The following is a 15,904-nucleotide window of genomic DNA, read 5'->3' as shown; positions in this document are numbered from 1 at the left end:
TCATCCTATTGATGTTGTCATTGGAGATCCACAAGGAAGTCGTCGAACCAAAGAAAAACAAATTGATTTTAGGGAATTTCTGGTATGAATTGCTTTGTGCCTACCATTGAGCCAAAGAATATTGAAGAAGCGTTGAAAGATGAGTACTTGATCAGTGCTATGCAAGATGAGTTAATCGGTTTGAAAGGAACATAGTCTGGATGTTGGTAGAAAGACCAGATGACATAAATGTCATTGGAACAAAGTAGATATTCAAGAACAAATATGATGACAAAGGAAATATTACAAGGAACAAAGCTCGGCTAGTTGCATATGGAATAATTGGTTTCAAAAATTATGAATTTAATTTATAAATTAAATTCCATCGATTAAATAAATAACTGATTAACCGATTATCCAACATGCAATACTTTAAAGCTAAGTGTGTTTGTTTGAAGGATTTTGAAGGATTTCTACTATTCATCCAATTTTTTCCCCTCAAAAACATCACATCAAACACCTATTTTTCATTTTTTATATTATACTAAAAATCAATTTTACATTCAAAACATCACATCAAACCCTATTTATATCACATCATACAACTATTCAAATTCAAAATTTTTACTATTTAAATCCCAATCCAAAATCCAAACCCCCAAACAAACACACCCAATTCATTGCCACAAGATCTCAAATAAAATGTACTCCAATGCCAATGTGCTTTGTGTTTCTATGGTAGGTTGGATTCTTCGACATGGAATTCGTTGCGTTATTGTCACAAAAGATCTCAGTTGCGTTAAGTGTCAATGTTTTGAAGCTCCAAAAGGAAATATGAACTCATTTCTTAATAATGGAAATTTGAATTCAGTTCTTAAAAATTATGATTGTTTTGATTTTGATTTTGATTTGTTATCATTGATTGTAAAAGATATGTGCACTAGAAAACTTGATGTTTTTCCTGTTTGTATATTGTCTGATACATATTTTTGTTGTAACACATAATTACAATGTTTAGTAGCTTTGTTAATAGTTGAATTTGAATATAATCCTGTTGGTGAAGATAGAAAGTTTTGGAAAACTAATGTGTTTGTATCTTGTATGAAAATTATATGCTTTGATACATTTGATTAGCCGGTGCTACTTCTGCGTAGCTTTCGGTTTTATCATGTATCATAATAGGTTTCTATATTGTTTTTAAACCTAACTTGATTTCAAGTTTCTTTTTACAGGAGAGTAATTCAACAATTTGGCTAAAATGAACTAAAATACTAGGTAGCAATGAAAATTCGGACCGTGATGACACCCGAGAAAAACAATCTTCCACGCCCAAAATAAGGTGGAGATTGTTATATATTTTGTCCGGTGATTATTGAGGCCTAAAACGCACACAACTGACCCGCCCAAAATTGATGCCCGGATCCAGCAACCCGCTACCCGACCCGAACCTTTGTGAGACTCGTTGGTTTGCAGGCTGCCTTGTTGGACCTGAACCGTGTCTGCTGATCTATATATATAATGCTGATCCTTGAACCGGTTCACTCAATTCACTCATTCAGAACATTACATATTCAGATTGTGATACTCTCTCGAAAGCCCTAGGCGATTCCAGTGCGATTCCGTCGACTTCGCGCGCCTGCATTCTCCAGTGAATCTGTCCAGCAACTTGGGAAGTTCTCTTTCTTCTTCGATGCGAGCCTTCCCCCTTGGGAGTTTCTACTGTTTGGTTTGCTTGATTTATACCTTATTGTTCTTCGCGGTGTAACTTGTCTGCGATGTTGTTTAGGCTTAAATTTCGGCAGTGTTTACTTAGATTGGGTTTCGGGTTTGCGTGTTTGTTGCGTTTCCGTGGCGTCTCATTTTTGGTCGGGGTCTTGGATGTGTGTTTGGTGTCGATTTTGCTTCATAATAGGGTAAACTGAGTCCGAACTGTTGCTTCCGTAAAAAATCGAAGTTTTCTTTAAGATTTGTTCGATATTGATTTGATTTAGTGAGAATACAGCTTAGTAAATCTTGGATTAGTAAAAACACAAGAGAACATTAAGTTTACCAACAACTAACTATAACACTCTCAATTTAGAACAAGTTATCAAAGTGCCAACTTTTCCCTCCATCAATGCTTTACATGTTGGTTGATTTATTTCTCTCATCCTCAACATGGGACGAGCAACAAAGTTCGATATGGAATTGAAGGAAAGAGAATGTGGAAAAAGATAAACTTCTAGGATAAGTAGGCTACATGTATTTATTTCAGAGTAGTATTTAACAAATACAAATAATAGAGAACAAAATTACACATGTTAAAGAAGAAAAAGACATAACACAATCACATACCAGTGATAAACAAACTCCTACCACAATCGATGGCACACTTGACGAATGAAAATTGTTTTAAGCAAAAATTCCCTTGACACAGTAATGGCTACACACTCTTCTAATTTTTTATAGGTATATAGATATAATTTATATATCAACTTTAGTAACTAAAAGGAAATTTACAACCCTCTTTTTTCTAAACTTGGCCGATTTAGTTTTGTTGAGGTTTGGATTTTGATAGTAAAAAATTGAATTAAAATAGTTGTATGATGTTATATAAATAGGTGTGTATGTGATATCTTGACTATAAAATTGATTTTAAGTATAGTATAAAAAAAAAAAAAGTATTTGATTAACTCTTATTTTCTTGGGTATGCGATTTGTGTGGATTTTTTTAGTATAAACGGATTCGATGAGTATTAGTGAAAAGATTAGCAATTTTATGATAAAGAATATTATGTATTAGTGCATTTAGGCCGCATAAATTGTACATATACGTCGCACATTTAAGAGTTCCATTTCTTTTAGTTAATATTTACGGGGAATTGTGCCAACAAGAAATGCAATGTGAAACAAACCGTGTATATATAATCCACTAATTACATTAAAAAATAAATAATATTACTATTTTTTAACATACAAGGGTGTGTTTCTACGGCCCAAGTTTGCCAAACTTGGGGTGTTTGGTTTTGGGGGGACACGGCTTGGCCGTGTATGTCATTTTTTTTTTTTTTAAGTTTTTAAAGTTTTTTCTAAATTATAAATAAAAAATTATAATAATTATAATTGAATAAAATAATTATAGAGACTGAAATTTTTTATAATACAAACAAATAAAAATTTATAAATATATATGTAGATATAAAATAAATTTATAATCAAATTATACAAATTAATACATATTTATATTATTATATTCATTACCATCAAATCAATACACATCAAAACTTTCCAAACTCAACATATTTATGGGGAATTTTGCCGACGAGAAATGCAATATGAAACAAACCGTGTATATATAATCTACTAACATAAAATTGCATTTAAAAAAATAATATTACTATTTTTTAACATCTAAATTTTATTACAAAAATCTTAATTCAACAATTATTTATTAATAAAAAAATTCAAATAATAAAACACATTGGAAATCTAAGAGTGACAAATATTCTTCAGATAATGACAGACGACGCCGTCGAGGCTATTTTTCCTACAGCATAATGAAATAAATACGCACGAGGTACATGTCTTCTTATATATGTGTGTACTACCATGCCGATACGTTACAGGTTCTAGAACCCTCATCGGCGTCAATCGCTGCAGCAGTATCTGAGTGCCGGCCGTCCGTGTTAGGTTTTTGGAGGAGCCATTGGAATCATGGGTCGAAAGAGGCAGCGGAAAGCGAAATCGGAAAGTGCCAAAATGCTCGTAGGTCATAAGAGTTCCATATTATGATAAAGAATGTCGTGTATTAGTGCATTTACGCAGCATAAATTGTACATTATATCACACATTTAATTATCATATTTATCGTCCGAAATTTGTTACTTCATTTTGTTTCTCAGTTTAATCAATTAATTATTTTCAATATAATGCTTGCAGGATCTCTAGGAAAACAAGCAACGAATCGAGCCTCAAAATTGAGGATTTTCCGAGGAGGCCAAATAAACAGGCCGAAGAGTCGGATGTTCCAGACGTGCTTTTGGAAAAGATACTCTCGCGCCTAAGCCTGTTAAACAACCTCCGGGCTTCTTGCGTCTACGACAGATGGATGGCTGTGGCTAAACCCTAAAGTCCGTCCGCGTATCCAACAAGCACCCTTGGATCATGTACCACTCGTGGATGAATAAAACAAACGAATTAAAATAGGTTCCGAAATTACGAGATTTTTCCGAGACTATTTCTAAACCTAATCAAAATAGCTTCGGAAATTTTGAGACTAATCAAAATACGTGCAGAAATGGTAGTCGGATTGTGGCGCGGGATAATGTCTCCTTGGTCGTTATTACAAAAATAATCCCTGGTTCGGTAGTAGTAGCATCGACAATTTTTGCTAATACACCCGAACCCGCCCCATTAAAACTGGGTCCGGGGCTGGTCGGGGCTAACCCACCCCATTTAACATCCCTAAGAAAAACTCTACAATTTTATATAATATATTATTTTGTATATTATCAATACAATTTTTTTACTTATTTATCTCCGGTTGCAATATTTCAAAATATAAAATAATTAACTAATTTTTATTTTATCCTATCACTCAAATAAAAATAAGAATACACTTTTTTGTTTAATAACATCACCATATTTTCAATTTATTATATTTAATGCTACAAAGTTAAATTTCTGTACCGAAAACTAAATGTTGCATCATATATAAACATGCCGGCGAGTATTAAATAAAAAAAATCTTTAAATAATCAATTAATACTTCCTTAATTGTTTCATATTAAATTTCTAGGCAACAACTTTTTTTACTATTATTTTTACAATTTTATTACCATAATATTATAGTAATATAATTATTATGCATTCTATATTTATTAATTTTGTAATTATATGTATTGTGAAAGGTCCCGTGAAATTAAAGTTGCACGTGTCAAGTGTCAGTGTCAGTGTCAGTGTAGGTACATAAGCCTCTGCTTATACCTGTGTCCGAAAACAACAAATATTTCGCTCTTCTCACCGTCGGTTCCATCGCAGCAGCAACAGCAGCAGCGGCGCTCCATTTCCCCTCTCCCTTTCACAACTACTCGGCTCTATACAGAGCTCCGATCCGGCAATCAATCATGCTGAGCTGATGAAAATTCTGAGATTATTGTTTTGATTTTTCAAATTTTCAGGCGATTTGAATTGGAGTTTCTTCTTGTGCTCTTTTTGTTGTGATTCATTGTTGTTTATGCTTTAGGCGTAGAGGTTGATTATCCTTCGATTTCTTTTTGTATTTTTTCTTGGTTAGGGTTTTGGGTTTCGTTTCTGATGCATCTGCAGGTTGTTTTCGGTTGTTGATTCTAATGCTTGTTGGGTGTGGATGTTAATTTGAGTTTACCATAGAATTCAATTTTTGTGCTGCTTCAGGGAAACTTGATTTTCCACAGTTCTATTCAGCAAAATCATAATCTTTCTTCTATGCAATTAATTATGCTTGAAAGGTTGATTTCAATGTAGATTGAAAATGGCTATGATAGATGATAATTAAGATCACTTTACATGTATGCACTTGTGTTTATCAGATCATATTAATTCTCTACATAGAATGAAAGTGCCAAAATATTCGTATGTTATAAGAGTTCAATTTTATGATAAAGCATGTTGTGTATTAGTGCATTTAGGCCGCATAAATTGTACATGTACGTCGCACATTTAATTTTGATATTTATGGTCAGACATTTGTTAGTTCTTTTTGTTTCTCAGTCTAATCGATTAATTATTTTCAATATAATGCTTGCAGGATCTCTAGGAAAAAAAGTAACCAATCGAGCCTCAGAATCGAGGATTTTCCGAGGAGGCCAAATAAAAAGGCCGAAGAGTCGGATATTCCAGTCGAACTTCTGGAAAACATCCTCACGCGCCTAAGTCTGGTAGACAACCTCCGGGCATCTGGGTCTGCCACAGATGGATGGCTGTGGCAAAGTCCGTGCTTGTATCCAACAAGCACCCTTGGATCATGTACCACTTGTGGATGTATAAAATAACCGAGTTTTCCAACCCGCTTGAGCGCGAGTCGCATTACGTACGGCTGTCCGGGATAAAGTACAGACTCGTCTGTTACTGCAAGGACCGCTGGTTGTTGCTCTACAGCCTGTACACTCAGAAGGCCGTTGAATTGCCGCAAATGGATTTTCCGAGTAAATTAGCCGCCTTTTCAGCCGCGCCAAATACTCTCGGCTGCATTGTGATTGCGCTAATGCAGCTTCAGCCCCATGTGATTGCAATCAGCACATATCGCCCCGGGGATGAAGCATGGACTGTCAACCATTTCAAGAATGCGGAACCGTTCGTCAGCAGCAATCCGAATCAATGGACTTTTTGCAACGGACGCTTCTATTGTCTTAGCCAAAGCGGCCAATTGGGATGTTACGATCCCGATAATAGTGCCTGGTCCGTCCTCCCCTTGGAACGGCCAGAGTGTATAAGGGCAAACCCGCTCGACTAAGGGCATGCCGGGGATATTTATTTGATATACGCTTACCCGTTTCTTAACCCTTTTGTACATAAGCTCGACAGCGCTGCAAACGAGTGGGTGGAGATCGAAGACCTCGGAGGCCTGACCATTTTTGCTAACTATATGACCTCGTTTGTTCACACAGATATGATAGGTATAATGAGAAATAGTATTTATTTCTCGGAGGTAATTGTTTACGGGAAGCGCCCCGTTATACATTCCGTTACGCAGAAGCGATTCTTCCCCCGACAAGAAGGCTATAATCTATGCAACGAGGAGCCGTATGAGAACATATGGATCGATGCCCCGGACGAATAAAACAAACAAATTAAAATATGTTCCAAAATTACGAGATTTTTTTTTAGACTAGAAATCTCGAAATTTCTGAAACTAATCAAAATAGCTTCGAAAATTCCGAGACTAACCAAAATAGGTGCAGAAATTCCGAAACTAATCAATATAATAAATTATATATTTAAAATAGTTTAGAATTTTTAAATATTCTTGGAAATTTTGAAGCAACAAATTTAATTGATTTAATATTTATAATATATATTTTTTGATAGTCTTGAAATTGATTCCAAAGCTATTTACGAGGCAAATAAACGAATTTTTGATAGTGTAAAATTTAAATAATTAATTAGATTAATTAATTTTTTTAAATATATAAATTATAAAAATTTAAAACATGTCATCCTTTTGTGGATAGACAAAAAATGAAAAATGAATCATTATATGTAGAACATATGTAGTAATTAATTTGATAAAACTTCCAATAATTGCATAATAAAACATTGAAACCAAATTAAAAGGATTGGTTTGCTTTTTATTTGAATTTGTCATGCTCTTAGATAAATATATATATATATACAATATTTTTTTAAATATCATATAAAAAATTATTTACAAAAATAAAAAATAAAAATTCTAAGATCAAAACCAAATAACCAAACAAAAGATTACAATGGTTTTTAAAATACTATTACGTGTCCGATTATAACATATGTAATAAAACAATATATGTTTGTAATATTTCCTAAATATAGACTTGATGCTTAGAAAGTTATAAAAACAAATAATGTTATTATATGTATAAAAGGGTTTGTCCGCTTACTTTTTTAGGTAGCATAAGTTTTTATAAATACTATTTAAAAAATATAATAAATAATATTATATAATGTATATATTTAATTTATTTACAAAAGATTTACAATTCTACGTAACATATTATTTTTATGTAACCAACAAAAATAAAAAGATAATTACATAATCCAAAAATACAAAGTGGACAAATCTTTTAATATTGATGCTACTACATATACCATAATTTACAATATTATTAAACAATAGTAGAACTGTTCTTTTTTTTTTTAGATATGTGCCCTCTTTAATGTGCTTACGTGACATGGTATGGTTGTCGTCTTTGGCACATTGCAGGGTCCTAGGTAGTTGTGAAGGAATAACGGTAAAGTTGATAGCCGTTTTATATGACACGGAGAAAATATCACTTTTCATGTATGCAAGCGTGTTTATCCGAATATTTTAATCTCTATATAGAATGAAAGTACCAAAATATTCGTAGGTCATAAGTGTTCCATTTTATGATAGAGAATGTGCGCATTAGTGCATTTAGGCCGCATAAATTGTACATGTACGTCCCACATTTAATTTTCATATTTATCGTCCTGATATTTGTCAATTCATTTTATTTCTCAGTCTAATCAATTAATTATTTTCAATATAATGCTTGCAAGATCTATGGATATTCCAATCGTGCTTGCAAGAGATACAGAGCATGTTGTATGGTCTTTTTCATTTGTGTTTACTATATAGTTATAATGTTTAAATTTTATTTTTTTCAGTAATAAAAATGTGAATTGCAAATAAATTAATTTTTTTGTTCTCCAAGATTACACTTGCTAATATAATTAGATTTTAAGTATATTGTTATGAAATTTAATTCTCCAAAATTTCCAAAAATTCTTGACCTTCTACATAGATTTTGGGTTGGATTTTATTTGTGTTTAGTATTTATTTACTCTTTAAAATATCATTCGAAACTTTTTATCAAACATATATATTAAAATTGATTTAAAAATCACATCAAAAATGTAGATTTATATTATTACAATTATAATTCTAATTATCTGCACCAAAATATACTTAATATTTTTTTAGTATTTTTCTCATAATATACAGATTAGTTTTGTACTAATAAAATAGATAGCGAGTTTAATGAGATAATAGTAAATAATCAAAACAAATTTTTTAAATGTTTTTCTATGAAGTTAACATTGAATCACCAAAATATATTAAATATTTTTTTTAATTAAAATGGAAATTAAATACTTGCTCAGTGTTAAAACTTATTAACATAAACTATTCAAACATTATTGCTTATCTACATTTTTTTTCTATTTTTTAATGATTATTTACTATTTTAAGTTATTACATTTATTTTTATGTCCTATTTAAAATATTATATCTATTAATTACTTTCCTTCAAATATTATTAAATTTAAAATTCACAATTTTATAATAAAAAAAGAATAAAAGTAAAATATGTATGATTTAATTAAAAGAATAATTTGGGGGAGAGTGTAATCATTGAAAGTAAAATTTATACATAAATAAAGTATTTTTTTCAAATTTTTAAATATCATATTTTATATTAATTATACTTTTATATTATATGATCCAAATAAAAGTTATTTATCTCATTTTTTAAAGAAGATAAAGTACAATTATGAATTCAATGTGAAAAAAAAGAAATAAAAATCACGCTTAAACTAATAAATAAAGTAGTAAATAGTATCAATGTAGAAATAAGAGAATACTTATTATTATTATTATTATTATTATTATTATTATTATTATTGTTGTTGTTGTTGTTGTTGTTGTTGTTGTGAATGATTTGTTAATAAACACTACAAAAAAATAATATATTTGTAACGGAATTCCGTGTCTGAAGTTCACGTAGTTAACGTAATTCTATTACCAATTCCGTCTCTAATGTTATTATAACGGAAAAAGTATATTTAGAGATAAAAAAAATTTTTTACAAAAATGATTTTTTCTTGTAGTGAAAGGAGCCTGAAGTAATTTCATTTTTATGATGTAATTATTGTTTTCAATCTATTCAATCAAGGTAACAAAAATACACTATATTTAATCTGTATCCTTATTTAAAATATGTATTAAATAGTTATTTTTGCCTTAAAAATATCAGAATTTATATTATTAAAATAAAACTTATATATTATATCAATACAATACCATAATAAAGTATTAAAAATGATAGTATAATTGTATTTCAACTAAATACATCGCCTAATTATATATGGATTTGTATAATTCATTTAAATAAGAATGTTAATGTAGATATTGTATTTTTATAGAAAATTATAAAAATTATATATATTAAAGAATTAAGAAAAAGAAAACTTAAGAAGACCATTGCCGTAGTATAAAATATTGTTTAATTTTATATATAAAATATCATTGTAAGAATAAAAACGTATTTGTAAACTTTATAATAATTTCAGCATCATTGATATATTATATAATCTACTAACATAACATTATATAAAAAAGATTATTACTATTTTTTAACATATAAATTTTATTACAAATATCTTAATTCAACAGTTATTTATTAATAAAAAATTTAAATAATAAAAAACATTGGAAATCGAAGATTGATAAATATTCTTCGAAAAATTAGAGGCGACATCATAGTGGCTATTCCCACATCATAATAAAATAAAATAAAAAATTATAATAAAACGTTTAATGTGGGCGGAATAATGGGGAGAAAGAGGGGGCGGCGTAATTGTAAGTTTTTCCGTGTTTTCTAGAATTTTATGGATTAGTTAATTTGTAAGCTGCTGATTGCAAGCTGTGTTTAACTTGATTGGAAGTTGTCGAATGTGAATTGGGAGGTAGGGTTAGAACTAATGCGATTGTGTGAAATCTGATGTTAGTGATGGGGTTTTTAGGGTTCGGTAATTCTCTTGTACTTTACTGATTTGAAGATGTTCGATGATTTGTCTGTTTGATTTTGTTTCATCTGAGGTGGACGAGATTTAGGGTTTACTGGTTGTTCTTCGGCTTGTGACTTTTGTAGATGCAAAAGAACATGTTCATTTTAGTCTTCATAGTGTCCATACCCTCGATTGTTGTTGTTGTTGCTTGTTGCTTGCACTGGATCAATTGGAAGTTGAGTTAATGTAAAATTGGGGGATAGTTGGAATTCATAGATTGTTCTTTTTGGATTGAAACTTGGTGTGGTTGTTTGTGTTTCCGATTTTATTTTTCGGGCTAAAAAAATCGAAATAAAGATGGTTTCATTCTCCAAAAAGAAAGAAACCCTATATCGAATACCTATATTTTATGTTAAAGATCCATTCAACACTTAAAAACACACTAGCTTTTCCAAAGTCATTTGATCTCAATCCTGCTAAAAAATGTGAATGAATAATTGTTTTCATACACATAAATGTCGATGCATTTACCCCGTATGTATTTATGTTGACTTGTTGGCACGTGGCTTCTGGTTTCACCAATGATGCTGTTGGATTTTTGTCCAAATTGATCCACCCCATTTTATACACAAAATACACCCATTCTTGCAGCCCAAGTGCACCTGGGCCCAGACTTACGACCCAGGCCCACGATCCACTTACCTTAACCCATAACTGCAGCCCGCGACCCGCTGGTTAACCATGCCTGCGACTCGTGACCCGCTTTTGACCCGTGTCCCTTTTTATTAGACAAGATCTCAACCGTTGGATCTAGGGTTGAGATCGTGGCCATTCATTTCTTTTTAAACTACCTATATAATAGAGAGGGGGAAGGCAACCGTCACTCACTTCACTCTCATAATCTTCTCTCTACATTACTCACCCTCTCTAGCCCTCCTCTCTCCCGATCTCTCTATCCATCCATCCGGCAATGATTTCCGGCGGTTCTTTGACAGTTGCCTTTCTGCTATCTGTGGAGTTCCTTGGCATGGTTATTTCCCCCTGTGTTGTTGATTTGAGCCGCAAGGGGCTCTTAGCATATAGGCTTCTCTTAGCCTTGTATCTTAGTTTGTGAGGGATATATATCTTGTGTCGTAGGTAGTAGGCCGGTGTTCTCGTGTTCGTCGCGTTTTTTAGTGTGTTTTTGCGTAGATTTTGTGTTTCTGAGTTGGTTTGGGGCTGAGCCTTCAAAAATCAAAACTAGTGCAATATTTTTACTCGATTTCGCTAATAAAATTTTAGATCCTTTCATATATTTTACATAACAAGTGGTATCAGAGCATTTTGGTGTATTTTCATTTTTGAAATCGAGTATTCTTTTCTGTTTTAAGGTTTTTCGGTTGTATCTTTAGATCTACAAGGGATCTGGTTGAATCGAACTTTTTCAAGTGTTTTCGATTCTTTTCCTTGTAGATTTGTTGAATACCGGCCTGAATCTCACCCGATCTGTGTTTTCTAGCCTCGGTCGAGTGCGATTTGAGTATTTTTAAACTTAGTCGCTACAAATCTGTGTAGTTTGGTTAAGTTTGAGTCGAGTTTGGTATGTTTGTTACAAAACCATTTCTATTTTTGATAAACGAGTTTTTTTTTTCAAACTTTATTTAAATATAAGGTGTAAATCGGGTTAGTTGCCTCTGTTTTGTAAAGTTTTGTTAAAGATCCTTGCGGATCTATTCTTGGGGAGTAAAAATTTAAAAGATTTTTTTTAATCTTAAAAGTTTGGTAAATATCTTTGAAGATCTTTTTATTTTCAAACTAAATCTCGTTTGAAATCTTTAAATCTTTGAGCCTTGTTTTTTGTTCGTTTGTATCGACTTCTCTATCAATCCATCAGTTTCAAGGATTCTAACATTTTGCTAGAAGAGAAACATTTTGTGTTTTTTTTGTTTTTGATAAACTGTTTGACTAACCCATATTTTCTAGAAAAAGAGAATAGGTTTTGTTTTTGTGTTTTTCCTATTGTTTCGTAGGAATATAAAATTTTTGTTGTTGTGCTACAAGGGTAACCCCTTAACTCACATTGTTTACTGTTTTTGTGTTTTTTGAATTAATTTCTGCATTTAATTATTTTTGCACCCAAAAAAAAAATTGTAAAGGCTATTGTGAAACCAAGGTTACTAAACTCCGGTTCTCACTTTGTGAGTGATTCTCGAGTACTTCGGTTGAATAGTCACGAATGTATGTTGTAATAGTTAGGTGATATATGTTTGATTGCCTAATTGCTTACTGCGATTATCTGTTGTGTGTGATAATCTGTGTTTGTTTGTTTCGTGTGATTTGCTTGCCATATATTATGTTTTTGTGTGAGAATTAAAATAAATAATTTTCTGAAATTAAAAACAAAATTGTTCTTTTGAAATTAAAATATGTTTATATTAAAACAACAAAATGGCTGGTAACTCTATTTTAATATTCTGCCTTTTGATGGAAAAATGAACTTTGCAATTTGGAAACAAAAGTCACTCAAAGAATAATTAGAGCAATTGGGTCATATCATGTAGCGTAAGTTCTCTAGAGAGAAGGGCTGAGTTAGATGAAATGATTTACTCTATTATAATACTTAACGTAGCAGATCATGTAATTAGAAAAATAGGTAAACAAGAATCTGCTTTGCATTATAGAACAAATTGGATAAACTATACACTTAAACTTCACTTCCTAGTACGTTGTATTTGTTAGAAAAAAATTTTAGTTTAAAACTTGATTTGTCAAAATCAATTGATGAAAATTTGGATACTTTTTCAAAACTAATACAAGATATAAAACTTACTGGTGATAAAAATATTGATGATTATAGTGCTATAGTTTTGTTAAATGCGATACCTAACTCATACATGTGCAACGGGTCAGATGGTTCCTCCTCGAACACCTTCCCATCGGCCTAGCGATTCTTCGACTCCCTCAAGAACTCGCTAGTACAGCCTCGCACTCATCTCTAACGCATGCTAAAATAAGAACACTATAAAATGCACCGAGCAAATTAGAGTGTTTTATTAACTCTCAAAACTGATGTGTAGTACAAGTGATGATCCCTCCTCTATATATAGGCACTCTAACATGGATACGCTATATCTTAGCAAGATATGGATACGTCATATCTTATCAAATCCACACTTGGATATGCTATATCTTAACAACCTACAGATAAAGATATCTAGATAAAGAGATATGGATAAAGATATACGGATAATCTAAATCTAGTTGATAATCATCAATTCGGTTGAGGGGCGATCTCGGAACTTCTAGAATATTCCGGAATATTCTGGGAGGTTTCGGAACATCTTAAAGGATCTCTGCTAGCCTTCCTGTGTTGGTGCACCGCCGACTCGGCGTCCGTCTGCATCTTCCTCTCGGAAATACTCGGCCAAAGTTTCGGTCCGTGACATATAGATGTGAAATCTGCTATTAAATATGGGCGTAATTTTGTGACATTACATGTAGTCATTAATGGGTTAAAATCTAAAGAATTAGACTTACAAATTCAAAAATCCAATAAGGGTGAAGTCATGTATACTAGAGGTAAGTCTCCTTTTAGATCAAATAAAAAGGGTAATTCTGGAAATAGTAATAATAGTAATAAAAACCAGAATAATAGTAATAAATATAGATCTAAAAGCAGAGGAAACAATAGATCTAGAATTCCAAATAAAGGGGGTAAAAAATGTTATAATTGTGGTGATCCTAATCATTTTATACGTGAGTGTCCTAAAAAGAAGAAGAATAATAACACTACAAACAGTAATAATAATGGTAGCCAACAACATGTTAATGAGTTAGTCAATATGACATTACTTGATCAAAATTGTGGTGATGTATTTACTGTTACTGTCGACTGTTTGAATGTGAACAATGTATGTATGAATGAATAGCTTATTGATTCTGGATGCACTTACCATATAACTCCATTAAAATCGATTTTTTGTGAATACAAAACTTTAGAAAATTGCATTGTTTCCATGGCTAATAATAATGTCTCTAATGTGCTTGGAATTAGTAGTGTAGATTTTAAATTTAACACTGGTTTTGTGCTAAAATTAAACAATGTGAGACATATTCCTGGTTTATCAAATAATCTGCTATCTTGTGTTGTTTTATCAGATTTAAAATTAGAGGGAAAATGGGAAAATGATTGTATAAAAATTACTAACGGATCTTTAGTTGTATTTAAAGCTGTAAAACGTAATAATTTGTACGTTACTTGTGCTGAAAATTTTAATATGCTTGTAAACACAATAAATTCTGTTAAAGAGAATAATGATTTGTGGTATAAGAGATTAGGACACTTAAGCAATAAAGGATTAGAAATTTTACATAAAAATAGATCCTTAGGAAATGTAAAATTTAATCCAGTGTCCTATTGTGATAATTGTGTGTATGGTAAACACCATATGGTCCAATTTTCCCATCCTATAGTGAAGAACGTGAATTATCTAAATCTGTGTTGGATTATTTACATGCTGATGTGTGGGGCCCAACTAGTGAGCCCACACATGGTGAGTCTAGATATTTTTTATCCATTATTGATGATTTTTCTAGAAAAACATTGGTATTTCTTATGAAGAATAAATCTGATGTGTTTGATATTTTCAAATTTTGGAAAATTAAAATTAAAAATCAAATTGGAAAGAAAATTAAATATCTAAGAACTCATTATGGTTTAGAATTTTGCAACTCCTGGTTTGATGATTTTTGTCAAGAAAATGGTATAAATAGACATAGGACTGTCCCCTACACACCCCAACAGAATGTGGTGGCAGAGAGGATGAACCAGACTCTCTTGGAAAGAGTTTGAGGCCTTTTTGCTTCATCCGGTTTGTCTAAAAAATATTGGGGGGAAACTGTTATGACAACAACTTATACAGTCAATAGATAACCCTCAATTCCCTTGAATGGTGCTTGTCTTGAATTTAAGTGGACCGGTAGGAAAATTGATTTTTCAAATATTCGAGTGTTTGGGTGTTCTGCTTTTATACGTGTTCATAATGACAAATTAGACCCGAGAGCTGAAAAATGTATTTTCTTGGGTTATCCGGAAGGAGTTAAGGGTTATAGATTGTGGTTAAGATCTAGACCTAGCTTTAAAACTGTTATTAGTAGAGATGTTGTTTTCAATGAAAATGAGATGCTCTATTTAAATATTGAAAAAACTGTTTTGGATAAATCTGAAATTAATATTGAAAATCTAGACTTTAGTAATATTCCAAATGAGCTGGAGTATAATGTTGTTAGTATAGGTGAGGCAGAAAATATTGAAAATAATGCTGAAATTCGTGTAGAATCTGATGTGAGAGAGGAAACTGTTATTGAAAATGATAATAGCATTTCTGAAAATCAAAATGAATCGGATTTTGATAATAATAGTAAAAATGAATCTAATTTTGATGGTAGTAATCAAAATGAGTTAGAAAATTTCTAATTGACT

The 15,904-nt window shown here is 31.5% G+C and overlaps 1 protein-coding gene across 1 annotated transcript; it reads left to right on the top strand.

Moving 5' to 3' along the window:
• Window positions 1-5,914: 5,914 nt before the first annotated feature.
• LOC127261966 (F-box/kelch-repeat protein At1g57790-like) lies at window positions 5,915-6,451 on the top strand. Its single transcript, XM_051290412.1, has one exon. The coding sequence runs from the start codon at window positions 5,915-5,917 to the stop codon at window positions 6,449-6,451; it is 537 nt and encodes a 178-aa protein (XP_051146369.1).
• Window positions 6,452-15,904: the final 9,453 nt, after the last annotated feature.

This window comes from Andrographis paniculata, unplaced genomic scaffold, assembly GCF_009805555.1.
Source record: "Andrographis paniculata isolate CXL003 unplaced genomic scaffold, ASM980555v1 Contig65END, whole genome shotgun sequence".
Taxonomy (NCBI): domain Eukaryota; kingdom Viridiplantae; phylum Streptophyta; class Magnoliopsida; order Lamiales; family Acanthaceae; genus Andrographis; species Andrographis paniculata.
Note: the sequence above shows the minus strand (reverse complement) of the source record. Positions and strands in the feature narration are given on the sequence as shown.

What these genes read in the sequence shown, in the direction of transcription:
- LOC127261966 (XM_051290412.1), top strand. Translation starts at nt 5,915, where the DNA reads ATGGCTGTGGCAAAGTCCGTGCTTGTATCCAACAAGCACCCTTGGATC.